This window comes from Macrosteles quadrilineatus, unplaced genomic scaffold (assembly GCF_028750875.1).
Source record: "Macrosteles quadrilineatus isolate MER2022 unplaced genomic scaffold, UCM_ALF_1.0 Scaffold_6__1_contigs__length_79288215, whole genome shotgun sequence".
NCBI classification, from domain to species: Eukaryota; Metazoa; Arthropoda; class Insecta; order Hemiptera; family Cicadellidae; genus Macrosteles; species Macrosteles quadrilineatus.
Window position 1 is genome coordinate 75582229 of NW_026542599.1, and position 26156 is coordinate 75608384.

General features: G+C 36.3%; 3 protein-coding genes across 3 annotated transcripts in view; 2 read left to right on the top strand and 1 right to left on the bottom strand.

The window, feature by feature from the left end:
* LOC128996170 (heterogeneous nuclear ribonucleoprotein K) overlaps positions 1-5419 on the bottom strand; it is a 55232-nt gene extending 49813 nt beyond the window's left edge. Inside the window, exon 1 of the mRNA XM_054421307.1 lies at positions 5286-5419. The gene's annotated coding sequence lies outside the window, so the exon portion shown is untranslated. The remainder of the gene's footprint in view (positions 1-5285) is intronic.
* On the top strand, positions 1792-2409 carry LOC128997645 (uncharacterized). The gene has a single exon (XM_054423284.1). It carries the CDS (start codon positions 1792-1794, stop codon positions 2407-2409), a length of 618 nt encoding a protein of 205 aa, XP_054279259.1.
* Positions 5420-16828: 11409 nt separating the features above from the next.
* LOC128997117 (UDP-glucosyltransferase 2-like) lies at positions 16829-24688 on the top strand. The gene is made up of 5 exons (XM_054422698.1): positions 16829-16891; positions 17853-18677; positions 20802-21021; positions 22051-22270; positions 23758-24688. The coding sequence occupies exons 2-5, from the start codon at positions 17853-17855 to the stop codon at positions 24044-24046; spliced, it is 1554 nt and encodes a 517-aa protein (XP_054278673.1). The 5' UTR covers positions 16829-16891; the 3' UTR covers positions 24047-24688.
* Positions 24689-26156: the final 1468 nt, after the last annotated feature.

A 26156-nucleotide genomic window follows, 5' to 3' on the forward strand; every position in this document is an offset into this window, starting at 1 on the left:
ATCTAACAAATTCAAAAAATCCAATCTCTGTTGTGGAAAAGTACATGTACCGGTATCTAAAATGTCAACATTAAAGTCACCTACAATATAAACATCCTTAGAACCTAGCTCTTTCTGCAGTAAAATTAACACATTTTCTAATTTACTAAAAAAAATTCTAAAATTTGAAATACATGGAATTCTATAAATGGAAATAATAATTGCATTGAAACAAACTATCTCAATACAGCACATTTCAAAAACTAACTCATCACTGAATATACAAAGATCCTTTCTTTCAAAGAAATTCAAATTATTTTTCATTAATATACATGAGCCTCCATGAGCTGTATTTTCTCTACAAAAATGAGCAGCAACTGTGTAATTTTCTATACCGTTTAAAATATTGATTTGATATTTTTTAAGCCAATGTTCATTTAAGCTAAGCACAGATATATTAGACTCAAGCAAAAGTAGGTCCAATTCATTTTTTTTAATCTGTAATTCCTCTTTGTATATTCAAGTGCATTAACCTTGCATATTTTTTACTTAACCTAGCCTCCTCACACATAGGCCATACAAAAGATTTCTTTTTGGGTTTTCTGCTATTATTATTTAAAAAAGAACCATGATTTGAATTACACATTACGCAATAGTTTTATGTAATTGGTACCTGTGGCTTCACAGGGGAGTTTTTTTGGTGATGTGATGTGTCATTAGAAAATAGGCTTGTTGAAGACTGCAGATCCACTGTAGGGAGACCAACACGGGCTGTATATCCACCAGATTGCTGATGGTAGATTGCTGAAGTAAAGAAAAATCAAGCACCAGCATTCATTTATCTGACGTGTCTTTATAGTTATGCATTTAAAAGTAACTTCATCCCTGAACACAACTTATGGGAGTTAAATTTGGTTTTTCTTTTCCGACTTCGTATGGCTCTTCTACCCAACAGATTTTCGTAATTAAGCTCTTAAATTTAAGGTGTGCGCACAGATATGGCATCAATTTAATACAATATTAAGAAAATTGACGCAGTTAATCCAGTAAACCTGGTCAAAAACGAAGAGATGGTATTAAGGTATTAAGGTATCAAGCAGAATCATTAATTTATTTTACTAGTGTTACTCTACCAAAAACCATAAATATGGTTTTTAAATATCTTAATTCAATGTTATGGGAAAATATTCGCAAGAATTATTTTGAACAGAATCAAAGAGGTTGTTGATAGGAAGTTGAGAAGGGAGCAAGCTGGGTTCAGAAGGAACCGCTCATGCACAGACCAAATAAATACGATGAGGATAATTATCGAGCAAAGTAATGAGTTCCGAGTTGGTTTGTATCTTGTTTTTATTGACTTCCTGAAAGCCTTTGACTCCGTAAAAAGAGAGAGTATTTGGAAAGCACTTAGGAAATTTGGGATCCCTAATAAAATAATAGTTCTTATAAAGGAGATGTAGGTACACAAATTACCATTGTAGAGTAATTCATAATGGTAAACTAAGTGATCCTTTGGAGGTAAAGCTAGGAGTTAGGCAAGGCTGTGTTCTGTCACCAACACTTTTTGTGATAGTTCTAAACCAGGTTTTGCAAATAATATCAGAGAAAGGAGCTAGAGGCATATCCTGGGGACTACAACAGAGGCTTGAAGAACTGGCCTTTGCTGATGATATTTGTTTCCTGTCCCATAGATTTGATGACATGACAGCAAAGTTGCAGGATTTGGAAAGTGAACAATCTACAGGCTTAAAAATAAATGTAAAGAAAACAAAATCAATGAGGATAAATGTAGCGAATAACAACAGTTTCAGAATGTCAGATGAAGAAATCGAAGAGGTGGACAGATTTACATATCTGGGAAGTGTCTTAACAAGAGCCGGAGGAGCTGATGAAGATGTAATGTCAAGAATTACTAAAGCTAATGCTGCTTTTGTACAGCTGTATCCAGTATGGAAGGCTCGTGACATTTCAACCAGAACCAAGTTGAAGATATTTAGTAGCAACGTCAAGTCTGTGTTGCTATATGGGTGTGAAACTTGGAAGGTATCTTCATCTTTGACACAAAAGCTCCAAGTTTTCATCAACAGATGTTTGAGAAAAATACTGAAGATCTACTGGCCGGAGGTTATTTCAAACAGAGAGCTGTGGAAAGCTACAGATAAAGAACCTGTAGAGATACAGATTAAAAAACGCAAGTGGCGATGGATTGGACACACTCTTCGTAAAGATCCAGATGCTGTAGAGAGGCAGGCCTTGAGCTGGAATCCCCAGGGGCATAGACGAAGAGGAAGGCCTCGAATGACCTGGAGAAGAACTATAGAAGAAGAAATAAGAGATGCAGGGAAAAACTGGAGGGAAGTGAGAGCCTTGGCTGCCAACCGAGTCCGATGGCGTTGTTTCGTGGAGGCCCTATGCTCCGTGCAGGAGTGAAAGGAGATAAGTCAAGTAAGTCAATTCAATGTTAGAAGTAGGCTACTTACTGTATTTCACCAATTATCAGGTCAATATTGGTCAAGCTTCTACCTCATTAAATCACAATTGAGCATAGGCTAAATACTTTACAGTGGAGTGTTCACATTGTAAAGTAGAACCAATCTCAATTATCTGGGTTAGGGAGGCTACAATTGATAGTAAAACCCACGGTAAAATACCATAAAGGCCTACTATATTAAAAACCAGGGATAACATTATCAATTGAGACTTTTTTGAAAATTAAAAACCAAACCCAAGGTTTTTGTGATAAGTTAGGTACTGTCAAAGCTGATGGAAAGTAGCCTTATTTTGTGATTGGCTCCAACAACTGGGAAATAAAATCATAAAACCTTAAAATATAACTCAATGTGGCTAATAAAACTGTTTATTTTGTATAGTAGGCCTACCGTACTTGTTTAACTTCCTTAAAGTTTCATCACAATTGGATGGTCGTTTAGTGACGCATAAAGGCATATTGCATATGACAGACAAACATTGGACTTCATAATTCATAACTTTAAATGCATTTTAGTCGGTTAAAAATAATTTTAAAAAGGGCAAGTAGTGAGGATTATTTTTTCTATTAGGCTAATATTAATTACAGTAGCCCTATATGTGAACAATATCAATATTAGCCTAACCCTTTGCGGTCGAATGGCGAGTATAGGTCGCCGCCCGCCATTATGCCGACTGCTCAAAAATGGCAACCTACAAGGAAAAAAAAAATCATTCAAAAATCAAAAAAGTTAATTTTTTTGGTCGAATGGCGAGTATTGGTCGCTAGGCGCCATTTTCCTAACTGCTTGAATGGCAAGCTAAATTCGCCGGAAAATGTGGAAAAAAATTCGACCTCAAAGGGTTAATAACTTTAAATTTGAATGATTAGGCTAGTGTTTTATGCCTCTAGGGACATCTAAATAAAAAAGTATATCGGGCCCAGGCATAGGCCTAGGTCTTACCATGCCACCAACAAGCTAGCTACGGTAGAGAAATTCGCTAAAAACACTTAGGCCTAAAGAATGTTATATTACATATCATTCAAAGTTGTCATGAGTACATGACACAGCAGTCAGAGATAGGTAGGCCTATGTAAGATCCAACCTAGCAGACAAATGTTAGCCCAAATGTTGACTTCACATTTCCATTTCATGAGGAAACTGTGATTTAAAAAAACCTAGGCTTAACTTATGTGGGGTTTCAATTCTTTAATATCGATGTATCAAAAAGAAATCAACGATAATGATGAATGTTCCCTTCAACAATAAAGTATCGTGGGTTCGTTAAGTTATTTAGAGGGAAGGCGCGGACAATTCTTAAGTTAGGTAGAGGTTCTGACAATGATAGATTCATTATATTGAGGTGTCTTATTTTAGCCAGGATCGTGAAAAAATTTTTAAATCAAGGATGTTGATATTTGGCCTAAGTTAAGTATATTTATTCGTTATACAGAGATAGGTAATAAAATATGCCGTACGGAGATTAATAGGGGATTTAAAAAAAATAAGTTTGGTTTGTTAAGTTATAGCAGGCTAGACCTATTAAGAAATTAGTTAACGCCTATTAAAAAACATACATTACATCCAGGTCAGACCCTAGGCCTAGATATTTAAGTAATTAGTGATAAAGGAAGCCTCTCCCCCCAAAAAGTTAGACTGACTTTACCAATTTGTAAGGTAGGCCTATAAGTTAGCTCGTTGATGTCAAAGAACAGTTTTTAAAAGCGCTTTTTGAACATTTTGGTGGGTAACACACTGGTGCGACGTGCATTTGATTGCAACTCACAACATGCAAGCTGTCCTGTACTTAGCAAGCGCTTAACTCAGATACTGTACTATAACTTAACTAAGTAGGCCTAGGCTACAAATAAGGGCCTAAGTTAAACTTAGTAGGCTAACTTAGACTATAAGTTAATGCTAGATGCAAACACAGCAGTTTCATTGTTAAATTAACTAAAATTGTATAAAAAACTTACTTCGATTACTTCGGTTACTTCGATCGGTTAAATCACCGGGGCTAGACTAAGTACTAGAAATCGTGTGGCGTGCATGCGAGCCGCAAAATAACGGCTGGTTGTATTTGCGTACAAGTTAGGCCTAGCATGTGAATGTCGCATCCAGCGTTGCCACCTTAGGTCAGAGAAAAATCGGGACATTGCCCCCCCTCCCTCCCAGATTAACATAGGCTTGAATAGGAGCATAAGGAACAAAAATCGGGACGGGTGGCAACCCTGGTCGCATCAGTGTGTAAGCACCCACAAGTTAACATGGGTTGGTTTTAGCGTTCCGGTAGCATGCAAGTCGCACCAGTGTGTAACCTGCATAGGCTATAAGTGACGTGTGGATCCAGAACAATAAACAAAAGAGTAGTGAAAGGCTAGCCTAAATTTTGTAAGTTACGCCACCCAAACAATAACATTACTAACTAAGTTATCAAAGTTAATCCTTGGTTTTGGTGGTAGACCTTCGCCCCTTGCTGAAAAACGGAAAATCCCGAATCCGTAGACTATACATTGAATTAACAAAGGGGGAAGTTGTAGGCCAGTAACTGAACATGGACCTAACTAACCTAGCCTAGGTCTATTTAAGCCTGGGTCGTTATAGGTCTATGCCTAAGCTTTAAGCATCACTTTTACAAATAAAACACTTAAAAAAATAAGCTAAGCGAGAAATCCCCTAGAACCGTCCAAAACTAATGCCAAGCCGATCTCACAAGAGCCATTTTGAAATACCGAGCTCTGAGATCGCAAGCTATGCTATAAGTTAGATGCATTAACATTACAATAATTCAAATACTGTATTATAGGGCTAGAATAAGATAACAATTACATATCTTACCTAGCTAGCCGCTAGAATATTTCCGTTGAAACTTGAAAAGAACTAAATTAGCAGAAAGAACGCCGCACGTGAACGTGAACTAGAAAGAAATTAACGACGGGCGACAAAGCGAAGAGAAGAACTTGGGTTGGTTGGATTGGACGACGGAAATGGCGTCCGATTCTAATTCACAAAGATATTAGAATGCAAGGGTGTGGCAGGCGAGAGCATACCGATCCGAAAAAAAGGCAGGCACAATGTTAACCAACACACTATATTCACATCTTTGACTACTAAGGATCTAAAAAAAGTTCCTGAATCTATCCCCTTACAAAAGTACGTAAAACTACTTTTTTAGAAATATATGCGAAACATGTAGGGTAAAACCATATAAGGATGTAAAGGATGAATGACTTTACAGATGAATAAAGGCGGCCGTGGATGAATGGAGATGATAACATAATAAATAAAACATCCTCCCATAGTAAATTTTTCATCCTTATAGATCACGGAATAAATCCACACAATAAAAAATATGGACGATAAAAGAAGTTAGTTCCATCGTCTCCGGTTCACTGCAGTGGTATAAAAGATGGCCGTGAGTGTAGGGGTCGTCTTTTGTTTACAATTTGTTTTTCAGTAATTTAAAAGTAAAACCTCGTTCAACCGCATAAAAACGATATTATCATAAACAATAGTTCGTCATCTAGTTATTTAACAAAACAGTAAAGCACAAATCGAGAAATTAACCCTAAAATAACAAAAAATAAAATTTTGTCTACACTAGCGATCAGTGTCACCGGACATGAACTAGACACGACAAACGGCCTTCAAAATTTACAATGGAATGAGAAGTTTACTTGTGATGGTTAATCTATGATAGCATTTAAGCCCCATGACGAAAAATAATTTTACACATTAATCTATGCCTATAGCAATTTATGTTGAATATTTTAATCAATGCTAAAGCGTATTTTGGTGCTTGATTATTTCCTCGATATGGTTGATTGCGCTGATGTTGATTAAATGTTTATTCTGATGTCAATGTAAATTTTACAACTTTCCCCTTTACAATTAATTCCAAAGGATAAATAAGTTAATAGGGTATGGATGTATGCTGGTTTAATTACTGTTGGGCATAACCATGGCCGCCTTTAACTCCCAGGCCGTGGCCTTCGAAGTGGCAACGTCGCAAGTGGTGTTCTAACAGCTTTTTTGTTTGGAAGCAGGTGGTATTTATGTATTTACGAAAGATTGGTTACTGGACAATGACAATATTGAATCCGCTTAGAAATGTACAGATATATATTTTTGAGCGGAGCGAGCGAAGCTCTTATACTACACTCCTGCTTTTTTATTACAAATACTCCTCCTGAACGGCTGAAGCGATCTGCATGAAATTTAACACAGTCATAGTAACCAACCATGGGAAGGTATAAATCTGAAACGGTACAAATCGGACCATAGGACTTTTCCCTACATGAATGCAAACTTTTGGAAATTTAACATGGGCCTTATGGGTTAATTGGTCGCCATGTCATTATACGAGACCTTGCCGTCAGACCGTCACCGCCCACCTTCGTCTGTCTAGAAACGGGACAGCGGAATTGAAATCCGAACTGAACATCTGATCGCGGGTTTCTGTCATCACCGAGCCTGTTTTAAATTACGCGGGAACAAAGTACAGTAGCCGTTTAATGTTAAATATAAGTCTAAATATGTTAATTGAAAATTATTTCTAGAATAATTATAAAAAATTACAAAAAACTATATAAGTCCAAATAAAGATGAATTACATAAAAATCCTAACTATTATTAATTGTTGTTTACACTGTTTAAATAACAAAAGTATAGAAAGAACAAGTTTAATTCCATGTCGTTCTAAATTATAGCTAACAGGTAGGCCTATTTTCAGCTGTGAACATTTTAAAACTAGTAACATACCTCGTGTTAAAATTCCTGGCCTTCAAAATAAATTTTTCTTAAAATGTAACAATTTAACACATATATTGATACACACTCACACACACAAATAATATTTACATTTATTTACAACATATTTTCTTCATCTTGGAAACTGTAACAACAAAATGAAAACAAAAATTTGGCTATTTTAAATGAGAAATATCTTATTGTGAATTTTCTATAGGCCTACTTGTTTATTTTGTTTGTTTGTCAGTGTCACAAGTTACTCAGCATGGGTCTACGTTTATGTTTGTAGGTACCAGTATCTCTGTGAAAATATCTGGGATGTCAGTGTGTGTGTTCAAGTTCAAAAATTATTTCAGTAAAAGATTTCACTAGCATACCACTGGGCCGAGTGAATACAAGTATAGCAAGTATTTACTTGTGAGTAAATACTTGCTGTACTTGTATTCACTCGGCCGCGAGTATTCGTCGTTCAAGTAATCTCTTGTGAATAAAAGCGACTCTTTACTTGCAAGTAAATACTTCCTAAATGAGATGGTATACTCACTGATCTATCGGAGATGAGGGTATACTTGCAAGTATGTACTCCATTTTAAAGTAAACATTATACAGTACAAGTATATATATATATATATATTAAATAAATAAATATAGATAAATATATATATTGTTGAAGGTCTATAAGGCCTTCATTTAAACATGTAAAATGTGAAGGTTTTGCATTATTGAGACTTGTGGATGGATTTTCATTAACAAAATAGTTTGAACATAACGAAGGAATACCACAAAGGTTCCATCTTCAATTACCCAAGCATTATTTTGCGGAAATTACTAGAGTCACACATAATTTAAATAAGTGTATTACACTATACTGAATGTGTTACATGCATTTATCAACAAGTAAATTTAAACAAGCATATGGGTTATTGATAACTAGTTGAAAAACAAGTATTTACTCTTTAGGCAAGTATTTGCTGGTGGTTATTCACACCAAATTTATAGGTTTATGAGGGTATATACTTCCTTGGAAAGGCTTTTTTAGAAGTACAAGTAAATACTCATGCTTATTCACTTCTGTTCAAGTAAATACTCAAATTATGAAAATTCAAGGCAAGTAAAAAAATGTGAAGAACAAGAACTTTAACTTAGAAAATAACAATGTGTCAGCTGTTAAAATTTAATTTAATTTATAATTGATGGTTGATTATTACCTAATGATTACAAATTATTAAATATATTTTTTTTGCAAAGTTTTATTTACAATCTGTTTTAAATTAAACGATAAGTAAATATGATTACATTTATATAAATTAAATTAAAATTGGGGAAAAAATTATTAAAATGTATTATCTATACTATGGTGTGTGTTTGTGTGTCTGTCTACTACTCAATAACGCAAAAACTACTGAACCGACTGGGCTCAAATTGCACACACATGAAGCTACAGTTCCGAGGATACATATAGAACTATTCCCGCTTCGATATTGTCCTAGGGCTCTGCCCAGTGGGCTTTCAAAAATTTGAGGTGAGAGATTTAAAAGTAAATATTGATTGATGGTATATCCATGGTAACAAAGAACAAACCTACAAAGTTTAAAAATATAAACAAGCAGAACTAACTGTCAAATGAGTTTTGATTTCACAATTCCACTCTACACAGCTGGTTCAAACATATTAAATACTGCACGAATATTAAAACAGAGAGGGTAAGGATTATAAATTTAAAATAATGATGTCACTAGCCCGAATGTAAACATTATTTAACATTACTTAAATGGAGCTGTCAAACAATATGTTAATATAATTTCATCAGTTACACCATTTGTTTATGTTTATGATCTATTATACTGAGTCTGTTCTAATATTTGTGAAATGCTGTAATAATATTTTACAGGCAATAATTCGTTGTAAAAGAAATCATTCATGGATATAGGAAATAATTAAGATTCTATAATCATTGCCAAGCCATTATCCTGAGTTTTATGAGGTTTATTTTTATTTTTGTGTAAACAGCAATATAATCCCCCTTCCGCAGCAAATTTATAGACTTAGTGAATTTCCATTTACCTGATTATAACTTCGATAAAATATGTTTAAAAAATTACCCTATTCTTCATATTTATTTCAATTTTCCTATTTGTTTCTATTTTTCGGTTTGTAACTGTTGTGATAGTTTTTTTGTTTACAGTGCAAACCATTTAATACGTTCTTTTATTGTACCTTAAAATCTATCATTGGTTTTGTATCGTAGGTAGCCTAAATAAGTACTCACAGTATGAGTACTTATTTTTTACTTATACTTATACTTTTCCCCCTCAATGAATTCGTGTATTTCACGAAGGTGTCGAGACAAAACCCACCGATTGACAAAACTCTTATCACAAAACTGAGCACTGGCATACATGCATTGTTGACAAGACAAGCCAAAACGATTAAGTACACCACGCGACAGACAGCATTGAATTTGACGTTTAAGTTCGGCACTGCTCGGTAAGATTCGGAAGCGTTCGGCACAGCGCAGTAGTGGGGGAAGCGTTGTTCCGATTTCAAATTCCGCTGTCCCGTTTCTAGACAGACGAAAAAAAGGGCGGTGACGGTCTGACGGCAAGGTCTCCTTGTCATTATTTGCGAGTAAACACTAAAAAGTAAACAAGAGCCTCAACATTAGTCAACAAATCTACCACATGATAAATACAGTACAAAAGAAAAAATTGGATAATACTAAAGAGCATATTATAGTATATTGTATGTAATACGAAATGATTAACAATCAGTTCTATATTGAGTGATTAAACTCCATGCCGTTTATATTTAATTGTAAAATGGTTCTGTTCTTTTTAACAACAATGAATAGTTAACTAATTAGGCCTAAGTTTATGTTGCTTGGAGAAGGAGAAGATAAAACGAGGTCATTAAAAAAACACTACAACATAATTATACCAACAAAAATCACACCACCCTTGATTTGCAAGAAACTTTGTAAAAAATGTTCTTGTCTTGTAGCTAAAAATACAAAATCGTTTTACGAAATGAAATCACAACCACGTGGTTTACAGGTAAGGTTTAAGACTAAATGGTGTAACTTAGACAATAAAATAGTTGTATTGATAAATTTTATTGTACAATTGGGAAATTTTGAAAGTGGTTGACGACAATTTCTTACTTTTAACTGCTAAAATAAAACTAGACCTAAGTTATAGGCCTATACTAAGTGAGGCTAACCCCAATCCCTCACAACAATAATACTGGTAAACAGTTATTGAGGTAATTGAATTGGTGAGTTTTATGAATGTTCAATGCAAATAAGTCTTCTGTACAAATAAATGATTCTTTTTTTAATAATGAAGAAAGAAGACATTGAAAAAAAATAAAGAAAAGCAAATTCTACATACAATGGGTAATAATAATATAATAATAATCGTTATTGCCTTTTAATAATACAGGTATTGCTTAGGCCTACCATGATTCATTTGCAGTATCGAAATTATTGAGCGGAGTGAAGCGAAGCTCTTATACTACACTCACTGCCTTTGTTTTACAAATACAGGTCAGGCTCCACCTGACAGGCTTAAGCGATCTGCAGGAAATTTGGCACAGTCATGTAACCAACCATATGGGAAGGTATAAATCTGAAATGGTAATATTCGGACCACAGGACTTAAACCAATAATAAGGGTTGCCGGAATTAGGCTGATGCACCATATTGCGTTTGGAATCTGTAAATAACTTACAGCATTTTATGTGAGCAAGACGTGCAATTAATGTAGACTTTGAATATCTATCTGATTGGAACATGTTCAATTCCTATTTGCAGTCTACAAATAGGAATTCCACTAATGTGAACCAAATATAACACAATTCGTTGACTTGAACCCGACGTATCATTGACTTTGAATACTGCACATAGACATCCCATATAAGTGAAGCAGAAGTAGGCTTAAGCCTACCATTGACTTCGGATACTGCAATTAGGCATTTTATTTATGTGAACAAAATAAATGGACCATTGATTTATTGAGGATACTGCAAGTAGACTCTATTCATTTACATGTACCATTGGGTTTGGATACTACAAGTAAACAATCCGTCTACGTGAACCATACGTACTATTGACTTTAGAATCTGTAAATAGGCATTCCATTTATGCGAACCAAATATATCATTGGCATTGGATACTGCAAGTAGACATTTAATTTATGAGAACCAGATGAAACATAGAATACGGTTCCTGCAAGTAGACGATTCATTCACTTAATCCTGACTTATGATTGACTTTGGATACCTCTGCAAATAGGCATTCTATTTAAAATGCAAAAAAATCATTGATATTGAATATGCTGGCTCCGCTCAATATTGCAAGCAGACAACTGCATTGTACACCTAGTTAATTCATATTGTTTCGGTTTTCATCAATTCTGTATGTTTTATTTCCAATATTTCAATAAATTTATGTTCATAAATTTAAGATGAAATTTGAAATCAATAAAGTGTGAATTAATGAGCTGATGTCACCTGTCTGCCATGTTATCTAATGGGGTGTCTGTCACTAGACAACACCACTTGCGACGTTGCCAAATCTACCAGACCGCGGCCTGTAGTTAAAGGTGGCCGTGGCATAACATACCACGGATTTCAGTAAGGCATTTGACTGCCTTGACCACCAGCTAATCATTGAAAAGCTGGATTCCCTGGGGGTATCAGGGATAGTATAAGAGAATGGTTTCAAAGCTTCCTTACAGACAGGAGTCAGATTGTAGAACTAAGGCACAGAGATAACAGCCTAATAAGGAAAGCAAGATCAAGTTTTCAACCAATAAATCGAGGAGTTCCCCAAGGGTCAGTTATGGGTACGGTACTATTTATTCTTTTTACCAACGATTTGCCGCAACAAATAGGAGACACCTGCCTTACTCTTATGTATGCTGATGACACAACTTTAGTGTTTCCATGAACCACTAGCTGAAAATCTAGAAGTAAAATCCTATGTGTCACTCAGTATGGCCTACCAATACTGCTGTAACAAATGATCTTGCAGTAAACATGTCTAAAACAAAATAGCTTTTGGCCCTGGCCGTAAATCTCATGAAGTGCCACGACTTCCAGATGTAGAGGTGGAAATTGAAGCTAAGTTTTTGGGCATCACACTCAACAAGAATTTAACCTGGACCTCTCATGTCGACAATGGATGTAAAAAAATAAGTTCAACCATCTATGCTCTTAAACACAGGCAACAGATGACATCACAACAAAAGTAGCAGCATACTTTGCACTTTTCGAGTTGCACATGAGATATGAACTTTTAGCATGGGGTGGAACCTCTGCCACTAACATGCAAAGAGTTCCCACAAAACAAAATAAGGCAGTCAGAATAACTGCAGGACTCCATACAGAATCGACAGCTGCATTGAAGCATTCAGGTCACTCAAAGTACTTACCCTTGTAGCACTCTACATCCAGGAAGTTGTGTTATTTGCAGTAAGAAATAACCTTAAAAGGTGTGGCGAAATGCACCAACACAACCTGAGCAACACCATATGCAGTACAACCTTCCACAACATCGCACGGCACAGTTTGAAAAGTAACCTTACGCAGGAATGAAAATCTACAACAGGCTACCTCCAGATCTAAGAAGCAAGACAGAAGATGACCTCAAACCAGCTTTGCATCAATGGCTCATTAATCGACCTTTCTACTCCTTAAAAAAAATGCCTTCAACAGATCTTTGACTAAACAACACCTCAACCACACATTTAGAAAAAAATTGTAAATTGACGCTACTACTATTCTTAATGAATGTGTAAATAAAGATTAATTGTCTATTGTCTATTATAGTACCGGTAACCATCTATGGGAAGTAAAGGTATAATAAATCTGAAATGGTGTAAATTTCCCTACGTAAATTTAAACTTTTAGAAATTTTAAAATGTGCTTTTAAGGCGGGCTCTTACGACAAAGTGCACAACTAAAAGTTGCTCTTACCAAATCTGGACAATTAATGGAAGAGTTTTTTGTGGAAAGCTAACGTATGAACTGCATCGTGCGTGAGGTGATAAGGGCGTGGCAGCAGGCCGGGGGTAACAGTTCTCCACTAGTTTTCTACAAGTTGCTTGCATAAAGTGTGTAGCAACTATAATAGTTTTAGTTTATAGTTTAAACTAGTTCTCTTTATATATATATATATATATATATATATAAAAAAAATGATTACGACAGCAAGTACAAAAATCCAACCCACATTTATATGAAAGGATGCAGGTTTTGGGCATAGCTATTGTTATTGATGGTACTATAATGTGTTTAAGCCCAAAGTATGGGCACGTAGTGGGCAAAGACCGTGAAACACCATAAAAGTGCTCAGTGAATTCCCCCAGGGAAAAGTGCTCAGTGAATTCCCTCTGGGAAAATTACCCGGAGAAAGGTACTCGAGGAAAGTATGGAGGGAAAAGTGCCAGGACTTTCGCTGGGAACAGGTACTTTCTCCCACCCTAAAAGCACTTTCCGACCGTATATAAGGAGCATCCTTGGGGGACTCCAGGCTTGAGCCCGGTGCACCCCGTACCAGAGGCATGTTGAGCCCCAGCATCCGTTTATTCCGTTGAAGTCCCCAGTAGCCAAAGGAGCTGCCTCCCGGGACCATGCATCCGCCGGGAGGGGATGTAAAGCCCCCCCCCCCCAAAAAAAAAATATAGAAGAGATCTTGGAGGGACAGCAGTCTGTATCAGACAGCAAGACTGGCGACATTGTGAGGAGCTGCTGCGTTTGGGTTCTGGTTCAGCAAATCTAACTGTTGTGAACTTAGTTTTAACACAATGGCATGTGTTAGACACAGTTCTCGATTTGTGGGGGAACGGTGTTCTCTTACGGTACCTCTATTTTGGAAAGATAAAAATATTAGAATATAGGTAAAATAAATAATAAATATAAATAAATAAATATAAATATAAATATAAATAAATAAAATAAAATATAGGTACTAATCTACAAGGTTACACCACATTTTTTACAAACTGTGCACTGGTTAGACAAATCCTTCTAAAGCTGGGTTTTCCTAGGAACTAAAGCGGAACTCGGAGAGCATAGATTTGAAGAAGCAATTTTCCACATGTACAAGGGTGGTCCACTCCACAAGGAAAACAGTGCTATTACACTACCTGGGACACCACTCTACGCTTCAATAACTAGGGAAACCCCGCTTAAGATGGATATGACCAGACAGGATCTCAAATATTAATCATTAACTTGACATATGAATGGGCTTACCCACAACTTTTTAAACGGTATAATTCATCACTAAAGTAACTGTTTAAACACAAACTAAAGTTTAAGAAAGTTAAGCGAGGTTTGAAAAGACTCTTTTAGCCTGTGTGATGATCTATATTTTTGTCATATTGCAACATTATTTAAACAAACCAAGTTACGAAAAGAAAATACTTTTCATGTAATGATAATTTCCCAAAATGACTCTAATCTTGTTTTCAATTTTGCTATAGTGAACAAGCAGTAGTGTTTAGTAAGGTATTGCATCAGGAGACATCGAAACCGGTCGCACTAATGACAACTTAAGGATTACTTGGACAGAATCAAGGTAACTTAACCTAGCTCTTGTATACAAGTATTGCATCAGTTTGTCTATTGGGATTGTATTTGTGTTTATTAAGCTATCCTTAGGGTATCGAGATATCGATATGTCAAAGTTATTGATACAGTATATTAATAGATTTCCTGATATTCTCTTGGGCTTTCATTGTAATAAAAGTGAAGTGAAGTGTAATAAAGTTCCAATGTCATCCAACTCCTTAGATCCAACGTAAATAAATTTGAATCCAGTAAAAAAACAATGCAGCAAAGAACCACAATCGTTTGAAAAAAATGGATACTTTCAATACAAGTGAGCAAAATGTATTGCTGTCATCATCGACTCCAGCTGATGTTTACTCCCTAGGGACTAAGAGACATTTTTTAAGGAGAAAAATAGCTTCTTTAGACCTGTATTGAAAACGGCACCCCCATTCACAAGAAACATTTGAGGAAAAAATATATATCAAATTATTGCTTTTGTTTGCTTCAAAGATTCCTACAAACTTGACCTCCTGGAAAGCCTCAAAACTTATATTACTTTATTTTTTTAAAGTTTGTGGCGGAGGGCCCGACAAAGATTTTCACTCCAGACCTCCCCTTCCGGGTCAACTGTTAAAAAAGTAATTATTTCAACAAAATATGACAATTAAATTCCATAAAAGGTGTAATGTATTAATGATAAAATCATGGTAGGAGACAGTGGCGTAAATAACACCCTCCCCAACCCCCGCAATGCGGGGAAGCGCTGAAGTCCAATTGTCACCGCCAACGTGAAATAAAAGTGAGTTTGTTTCCGTGACCGCGGGAGACGAAGATGTTGTCTACAAGACCGAAGAATATAATCATGATTTTGACGATGTTTCCGTGACCACGGGAGGGGGAGATGATGTCTACGAGACTGAAGAAGATATTCACGAATTTGCCGCAACCACAGAAAAAGATTACGTAATTTCAGTGACTGCGGGAAAGGAAGATGATTTATACAAAACCATAGAAAATATTTATTTTTTTGCCGCAATTGTGGAAGAAGGTGTTTCTGTGACTGTGGGAGACAAATATGATGTTTTTAAGACCGAAGAATAAATTCATAATTTTGACACAATCGCGGAGAAAGATTAAGTTGTTTCCGTATCCGCGGGATGCGATGATAATGTCTTCAAGATCGAGGAATATATTCATAATTTTTCTGCAATTGCGGGAAAAAATATGACGTTTCCGTGACCACGGGAGTAAACTGCTACATTAACACAGGAGATATTCAAGATTTTGTGGCAATCACGGGAAATGATGAAGATGTTTCCATGACCAACGGAGGCGATGAGAAAACATCCGTGAGAGTTTTGGATTTTGCTGTGATCACAGCTTTTGCTGAGATAAACCAATGAAAAATAAGTGGTGATGTTTTGGTGGTGGAAGGGGGCCATCCACATGGTGGTGGGGGGTCACGCTGTTCATTGTACTTATGCCACTAGTAGGAGATCCGTAGGGTAAGTTTTTTAAAATCATTTTTTGTCTAGTTATATGGGGTTTTCACACCTTTTCCAAGAAAACAAAAACTTGGATCCAAAAATATGTGTTTGTTCATAGAGGTTCCTTATCCTCTTAAAATTTGGGGGAGACCCTATATTGTTAAACATTCAAACAAATCATCCTAAAAATAATAATTAAACATTGTAATAAGTAATGTTACGTGCATAAAATAGGTAACACTTTTAGTTCAAAGCCAAAAAACTTTAATTACAAAAACAACCGGTTTAAAGACTACACTCCCGTATTGTGACAAAAGTTAAAATTTGCGTTTTAAAAAGTAATTTCCTATTCGCTAGTAAGTTCTGAATCAAAGAACCAAAGGACCATTGAACTCTTTAGTATATTTCCTTTCCATCTCTGTAATTCAAGCACGTGATTAGGATAAATAATATTTCATAACCAAAGTGATTAGTTTTTGCTTGTTACTGAATGTGATTATTTCATACTGTGTTTACTACAATAGATAAACCCAGACCTCCTTATCAAAAGTCAGTGACTTAACAATTCTGACATTGACCCCAGCCCCAGGCCAGGGTTGTTCACTCAATTGAGGTTGAGAGCCGGCAGGATTGACATTGCACAGCATAGAGGTGAGGTTATTTTATTATAATCATATAGGAAAGATGTAGTTAAATATTAAAAGTGTCTCTCTTGTTTAACAATTGAGGAACGCATTAAGATTCTGTGTTTTGGTGTCAAAACTGTACCTTGACCACAGAACATATAAAAAACCATAGTGTTATCCCAGCTTATTATCCGCCTTACATAGACCCTATCTTTAAACCAACACAAATCATTATAGCTTTAACACAAATTTGTAACATACTTTTAAGTGAAACCCCCTTTTGCTTTGGGTGCAAACCATTTACAGATAATGTTTGAAGTTGATCCTAGATTGTATAAACATAATTAATTCTACATTTAATTTTATTTGACTTTTATCACTTCGTTGAACAAGTGGAACTAATCTTTACATTAGATTGTCCAAGTTTTGATAATGCACACAATTTTCTCAATCTTAAAGGCATAGAAAAATATTTTAGCTGTGTGCAGCCCACAGGTAAATTCTACAAAATAATGTTAAATCCATAGATAGGTGTTCCATGATCAATATTTTTTTTTGGGGGGGGGGGGGCACGCACAAAATATCAGCACTATGAAGTCTAAAAATAAGCTAAGCTTTTGTATTAAGTTAAAGATAGGCCCCCAGTGCCCACCACTACGGGAGACCTATGGTAAAATTAACCAAACCAGGTTGATTAACCTAGGTGGTTATTGTTTAATTTGAGGCTTGCACTTTACATGTGATGCGCTATGGGCCCAAGAAATAATTGCGCCCTTCTCCAACTGCATTGTGGGGAAATTTTTCTCTCCCTTGAGCTAACAAATCTAAAATTACTTGTGCCCCTGGACCGAGCCCAATTATAAAAGTATGGTCAGGGCTGTTTAATTTGTTCTGTTTTTTGTTGTTTCTTTTTTACAATTGTGTATAACTTCAATAAAAGGGATTTTTCTGATAAAAAGTACCGTTTTTTTGTGTGTTCCGTACAGATGGGGCCAAAATGGCTGATAGCAGCAGTGCTGACTTCTGGCTGTCTCTGCAATGCTGCCAACATACTCGTCATTCAACCAACTCCTGCCAGGAGTCACGTGATCGCAATGGAGCCATTCTTCGAAGAACTGGCCTCAAGAGGTCACAATGTAACATTGTTAACCTGCTTTCCTCACAAACCTCCGCTACCAAACTTGAGGGAAATTGATTTTTCTAACGTATTACCTCCTCTGATCAGCGGCTTCAGCTTTGAAATGATCAAAGAAGTCATGCCAAACCCCTTTAAAGCCCCGATCTTCATGGCCGAAGTAGAGTTCAACATTTGTGAAAGTGTTTACCCCGATCAAAATCTAAGGAACATTCTAGAGTCTAATGATACGTTTGATGTAGTGATAACTGAGATATTCTCCACGGACTGTTTTGTACCTTTAGCGCACAGGTTTAAAGCTCCGCTCATCTCTATTGTAACCAGCAATCCTCTTCCTTGGGTCGCAGACCGGGTCGGGCTTCCAGACAATCCCTCTTACATACCTAACTACTATTCAGAATTTTCTAGTCAAATGTCATTTTCTGAAAGGCTCTACAACAGCGTTGTTCTTCTTTACAGTAAATTCATTTATAAATATTACTCACTGCCCAGAGTTCAGAGGCTTGTCGACTTTTACTTGGGCCGTTCTATTCCCCCGATAGCTGAACTGACCAAAGAAACATCTTTGGTTTTAGTGAACAGCTATTTCGCCTTGTCAGAAAGTCGTCCCTTCCCACCAAACGTAGTGGAAGTTGGTGGAATTCATTTACGAAATTCTGGAAAACCCTTACCTAAGGTAAGTTTTTTTTTGACAATTCATTGCAAAACAATAGTTTATTTATTTTTAGGAACTCATAAAATTAATGATCAATAGGGTTTCCATGCAGGGGAATGCACTGCAATAACCTTTCATAATATGTAAGCTTTACCTTAAGCTTACATATTACAGGCTGGACCAAAGTTCTAGGCGTCTGGCGGACGCATGCGCATTAATTTGCTGTGTTAATTCCCCATCTGTCAAAACTTGGGCTAACATATGATTAAATGCAAATTCGTTATTACGCATGCGTCAGCGAGACGCCTAGAACTTTGGTCCGGCCTTACCTTATGATTGCCAGGTTCTTGAAGATTGTAGATGTTTAAGGTAGATGTATATTTTGCCACAAGTGTGGCATCTTCAGAAGCAGAGTTTATTAACACATAATATCACTTAAAAACATTAAAAACACTTTTCTATTTTGGCGCAGGCGTAGGAATCTGAGCGTGTGAGTGGAATCATTTGTTCCTGGAACTGGGAATACCACATAAATATGTAGGGGAAGCGTACTTTAAAAACTAAAGTTTAAATTTGTGCCCCCTCTAACTCATGCAAAAAACAAATACATCAACTTGTTCCTAATATACTGTAATTTTTATTGATTTCATAATAAAAACTGTTTTAAAACTTGTGTGTTATGAGTAAATACAAAAAAAAAATAACTATTTTACCTACAACTGTTTTTTAAAGTAGGTAGCCGTTTCAGTACGGTTCTTAGAATTGAAAAGTATCTCATAACAGCATTGTTTAGGGGAGAGTGGGGATCCTTGAGACAAGCTTTTTATATAAATTTTATTTTTTTTCCTATATGACTTGAAGGGCTAGATTATGTATTATTATTAAGCTTAAGTATATACCTTTATCTTCCATTGAATTTCAAAGATCTATACTAAGTCATAAAAAAAAAAATAATAATTTGTAATTTTTGTAAAAATGTCTCAATGTGCCCCACCTATGGGGTACGTTGAGACAGGTGGTGGGGATGGTTGGTTTGGGTTTTCCTTTGTCATTTGAAGGAGACGGCAAGATCATAACTATATCTTTGATTGCTACACTGCCAATGTCGTCAACATTTGGGAAAAATAATGAGTTTTTCATTTTAGAAGATTTTCTTAAAAATTTTACAAAGAAGTCTCCATTATCAGTTTTTGTAAGAACTGTTCCTGCATAGAAAACATCTTTTCTGTCCAGAACAAACTTAACAAGCACAAAATCTTCTAGGTCAACCTGCTCTACATGGAAGTTTGTTTGTCTCAACCTTCCCCGCCTAATTTTGTCTCAACCTTCCCCACTCTGCATTTGTAAACAAAGCCGACATTACTACTAAAACGAATAGAAATTGGCGAATAAAAACACAGCCAATTATACACATGGCCTGTTCAACAATACAAATCTTAACAAATTTGAACTATAAGTAAACTAACAGTATTAACTTACCCAACGACTCAAGTATTTACTTTTGATGTTCACAAATACGTTTAACTCACTAACTCAGACACAACCATTCAGAGAGATACAATATGCAGACTGGGGTTATAGGAGAAAGAAAACAACAGTTTGAGCTCAGTGTTTCCAACCGGCAACATTAAATTACCCTAAATTTATCTTTGTCTCAACGTTCCCCTTGTCTCAAGGATCCCCACTCTCCCCTACTTTCATAACAGCATAGTTTTACTCATAACAACACAGGTAACGTACCAATGTGGTTCAAGGATTGAGAGAGGAGAAGTAAAATTGTAATGATTGGAACTTCATCTAATCAGCTGTCAGTCCAATTTAATTGTTGAGTGTAGTGTGGTATAGTGCAAAATTAGTGTTTGGTACAGTTTCATTGCATCACTGTCAGTGGCAATGAGAGGTTATAAACTAAAACATAACCTCTCTTAAACGTTATGAGTAGTGATTTTTAGTAATTAAAACACTGTCGTAGGTAAAGTAGTGTACGCAACTACGCAATTTGCGTAAATAGTATAAACGACACTCGTAGAAGCTTTTAAGGCACTCGCCTAGGCTCGTACCTTAAATTTTCTTCTCGTGTCGTTAACACTATCATTACGCAATAATTGCGTAAACTACTATAACAACCCTGTTATTAATTTTCAGAATCTCAAAGATATCCTGGATCGGTCCACCCAGGGGGTGTTGTTGGTTAGTTTCGGATCCTTGGTTCGGGTCTCCTCAATTCCTCCCTCCATCATTAATATGTTCTTGGAAGCGTTCTCCAAGATTCCCCAAACAATTATCTTCAAATATGAAGAGAATCTTCCGCAAGCGCCTTCAAACGTTGTGGTTCAGAAGTGGCTGCCTCAGCGAGAAGTCATTGGTAAGATAGTTTGACATTTTCATTCGGAAAAATTCTTTTGTATGCTGGAGTGAGTTAAATTCTTCTAACATTTTAAAAGATTATAGATTTTTGACATTTAATTTAAGAAGTGATGCCATTTTTATCTTTAAAATATTAAAATGCTAGGCCTAATATTTGACGTCATCAGTAAAATAATGTCACAGCGCTTTTTGTTTTTAACACAACTAACGCGGTAGGAAAAATCGTGCAAATGTTTTTTTTTTATACTTTTCTTTGAAATGGAGACCATACATATGTAGGTATTTTAAGCCAAGTATGAATGGAGATGAGTGTGGGATGAGTGGCGCGATCTTGTAGTCTTGTTAGTGACTAAGGCCGACATAATCCTTAGACACAGCTGTTAATTAATAACCCATACAGCTAATGGCAACCAAGGGACCTACAGTTTATAGTGGAATCTTAAGACCACCTCCAAACTCGCTCTCCCTAAGTGAAAAAGATTACTTGATTTACGTCCGTCAACTTTCGATGCTCGATAGCAGCTTATTCCCTTAACTGTGTGGCAACCCTAACCAGTTCCCATCCTAATTCAAACTTAGTCAAACTTTAGTCTTATCATAATATCTGAAAAATATATGAAAAAATTTTGGTTGGGATTGTTAACTCCATATACATTCTTGGGAAATACCTTGGGCAGGATTTTCAAATCTGCTTCAATCTCGAGGGCTATCGTAGCAACTTGTTTCCCGATTTTCTGCCCCAGCAGTCTAGGATTTTCTTAGGTGAGTTTGTTGAGCCTTAATGTACTACATAGCCGTGTTAAAAAATAAACGTATAGAGGGGTGAAAGAATTAACCTTTACAGAATACACATCCTGGTTAAGAATCAGCTGATATTACAACAAAACTAAACAAGGCACCTCACTAGACTTTTAGTGATTAAATTTGGGCTAAATAAATTATACAATAAAGTCAATGAGTGACGTCATCAACTTAATTGCTGAAATGAACTTACTTCTCTTACTTACTCTACCGTACTTCTTTGCAGAACACAAGAATGTCAAGGCCGTACTCACCCACGGAGGACTAGCAAGCATCATAGAATGTGTTCACTTTGGCAAGCCTCTGGTTGGAATTCCGTTCTTTGCTGACCAAACCCTCAACATAAAGGCTGTGGCGAAGAAAGGCGCTGGAATATTGCTCAAACTTGAGGATCTCACTGCCACCAAGATTGAGGCTGCACTTGTTTCTGTACTAAACGGTCCCAGGTAAGTTTGGGGAAAGTAGGATTTATGTCTGAACTAGCTGTTACCCACGGGCTTCACGCCATTTGACTTCACAAGTATTAATAAAACTATTGATTGGTTAAGTTAAGCTGAAATAAACAAAACAGAATGCAATAATTAATAAAAACAAATAATCACACCTGATTTTAATAAGGTAATAAATTGAAAGAACAACATACAGTTATTTAGTACAGCTGTGGTATTTTTAACCTTAGGTATATGGAAAGTTACCTTTATTAGAAAGGAATTAAGACCTGAAAGGGCAATTTGTGAAATAATGGATAGTTTTGCGCAAGGTAACTAAAGGTAAGGTAAGGTTTGTTGCGTCATGACAAATATTTTAAGTATATGGTTTATGGGGGTGTGACTTTGTAGTTTTCTCAAAAGTTCATGGGTACTTTGGGATTTATATATAGATGTCATATTTCAAAAAATGTTGACTGAATGATGTTTATTCTTAACATGTTTACATTCTTCTAGTTGTTCATTACAAATTAAAGGAGTTTACCTTCAGTTACTGTTCAATAAATATGTTACATCTTATCCAGTGCATGCATTTATTAGTACACGCCACCAGTTTGAGTCACAATAATTTTGTTTACTAAGTATAGTCATAGATAAAACATACTTCCTTAGTAGATTAGTCATCCTAATGGAACAGCTGAAGCCAATTTTATTGTTAGTTCTGTACGTCCAACTATAGAGGTTATGTTTTGTTTACAATTTATTTCTTGTTATTGCAGTAATTTAAAACCTTGTTTAACCTAATAAAACGATATAATCATAAACAATAACTGATCTCCTAGTTATATAACCACAAATCATAAAACTAGTAAAGCACAAATCATGAAAATAACCCTAAAATAATGGAAACAAAATGTTGTCTACACTAGCGATCAGTGTGGACGTACATGAACTAGACGCAAAAAACAAGCTTCGTTGCTTAATCTATGGTATAGTTTAGTGGCCAATGTCACATAGCTGAAGATTGCAGGCCCGATCCTTTATGATACCAATTCTGGACCCAGATGTTTATTGAGGTGTTAAATAATAAGGCCGGTGCCACACTATCCCGTTTCACCGGGAGCCGTTTGGCGGGATGATTCAAACTCATCGGTTTTAATGGGCACAGTCACATTGCTGCGGTTGCATTGCGTCGACGGGATCCACCGCATGCATGCTGCGGCGTAGCGGGAAGACCAGACGGCGGGATAAAAGGCAAAACACATGCAGTTAAATGAGAGCAGCCACACCATCCGGTTGTGCCGCTTATCCCTACTGTTGTTGCTATCAACAGAGCTCAGCATGTGATGCTTGCGCTCTTCACTCGAAGTATGTTGTGGTAGAGCAGGAAGGTGTGACAGGGTAACGTCAATGCGGCAAAAGCGCATACCACTCAACCGCATTCTGCTCAACTGCATCCTGCAAAACGGGATAGTGTGGCGCCTAATGCTATCTTTATGTTCCAGCTACACAGATAATGCCAGGAGGTTATCCCTGCAGTACCGTGATAGGCCGATGACCCCGCTACAGTCAGCTGTTTTCTGGACTGAGTATGTCATCAGACACCAGGGAGCGCCACACCTCCGACCTGCCTCCGTCCAGCTGGCCTGGTATCAGCTGTTACTGCTAGATGTCACTGCTGTGTTGCTGCTGCCGCTAGTCCCTCTGCTCTATATCATATACTTCCTCTTCTTCCGAGCTGTTGAAGTCAGCCCCAACGACTATCGGAATTACGAGAAGAAAAAGTCAGAATGAAAAGTCTGTCAATGTGCTATAGGTGATCCAACTAAATTATGTTTGCTTGGAGCGGACAGAATTATTTTGTTGGAGGGGACACGCACCGGACTATTTTGGATTGAGCAGTGAGCATACCTCGAGGGACCATAAAGGAAAGAATTTTAATTTACAGAACTTAAAGTTTAATACTATTCACTTATGACTAAAAATGTTTTTCAAATATCGATGTTTGTCAAATTGTTGTAAGTTTACGAAGCGATATTTTTTTTGTATACTAATTATTAATTATTATTTACATTGGAATTAATTGGTGCAAATTTTTTATATGCAATATGTAAAGTAAGTAATTTTTACAGACACAATTCTATAGTGTTTATTTAATTATGTTTGTTTTTGTCACTTTTATTGTAGGCTAACAAGATATTTTTTTTTCAAATTTAGTACCGTAGGATTGACGGGAGCAAAATGATGTTTAAACAAAAGAAAATAAGAATGAAAAGAAAGTTGAAAGCTAAAGCTTGTGTATGGCAAGAAATCTCTAATTCGAAGTGATTTGAGTAACCACTCCAAGAACAAAAAGTTCAAAATTTTGATAGAATATAGGAGTAAAAAGTGCAACTGTGATACTTGTGTAAAAATAAAAACTGTTTTATAATAATATATTGTGGCAATTTATTTATTTCAAAATATCACATACAAGTGCACAAACCAGTATATAAGATATTCCACCACACTTGTAGGGTAGCTGAGTGGTTATAGTGCTCGCCTAGTAATCAAAAAGATGCCAGTTCAATCTTGAGAAAAGTGTGTAGCACGAATACTAGAAAAATACCGGTTTGGATCATAAAAACAAATAACGTTTTTTGCGCAAAAGTAAACAAAACCCCTATACTAATAGCATTCATTACATATGGTTTTGTTTTCTTTCGGGCCAAAAACATCATTTGTTTATGTTTATGATCCATACCCCGTCTTTTCTAGCATTCCTGGTGTGTAGCTTAATAGTTTGATACTGGACCCAGCTGAACCCAGCTTGATCATTGGTATTTTTATGGCCCTGACTAATGAAACAGCTGGTTTTAGTCAGGAAGAAAGTTACACAAGACATCATGCTCCATTCTACACTCATATTTTGGGTTAAGATACGCACATAGGTGGCGTTACCATCTCAAAAGGTAATTATTAGAATACAGATAACCGTGATAAGCCCTAAACGTGGTTGAAGTTAAAAACATGACTTTACACAATACAAATACAATCTGACAAATTGACACAATGTGTATACAATGTTCATTGACAATCTTTCATTAACAGCACTGAGAAAATTAATTTATGGGTGGACCGATGCTTCTAGGTGTCGAGATTGCTTCGGCAAAAAACTCAAAAAAGAAACCCAAAAAAAAAAAAAAAAAAAAACTCATTGGTACAATAGAGCCTTGTTCACACAGGAAAAGTTTAGAAGCTACTTGCCAGCGAGTATGAAGCCGACGAGCAGGCCCCTTGTATTAGAGAGAGTGCCCTTGTATTAGTTCACACGGAGCTTTTCCACTCACTCAGTAGCTTCAGACCACTTGGTGACAGTTTATTGTGAAGTCTTGCTGGTTGTGTTGGTGTTGTATCATTGTTTTTGTTTCCCTGCATTCAAACATATTGGTGATCATACAATTAAGTATACCAAAAGTTCCCAGCCTTGTGGAACATCAAGAATAAGAACTATAAAGTAATTTTGTTGAGGGATACGTTGTTTAAGAAAAACTGATGGCTGAACTGGAGGAAAATCAGTGTTTAAGGGAAATGGGTCAACAGCTTAAGTCTAAAATAAAGTCTCTGAAATGTCTACAAGACTGAACTCCTCTGAAATCTTTGAATAATGCCCACAAGCCGCACTGTGTTCAAAATGGGCTACTTTACACGCTAGCTCGCTCACAAGCTGGTGAGTAGGCGTGTGTTAGTCCCCGGCAGAGTCAAATTTTTTCAGAGCTTTCTTAAATGCCACTTTTGAGTGAGTACGTCGTTCACACTGAGCTAGTTTACGAACTGCGAGTAATAAAGCCGGCAAGTAGCTTGTGCTCACACCAAGTGAATCTGGCTTTAGGTCTAAGGCACAGTCTCTATGGCCAGGGAACAC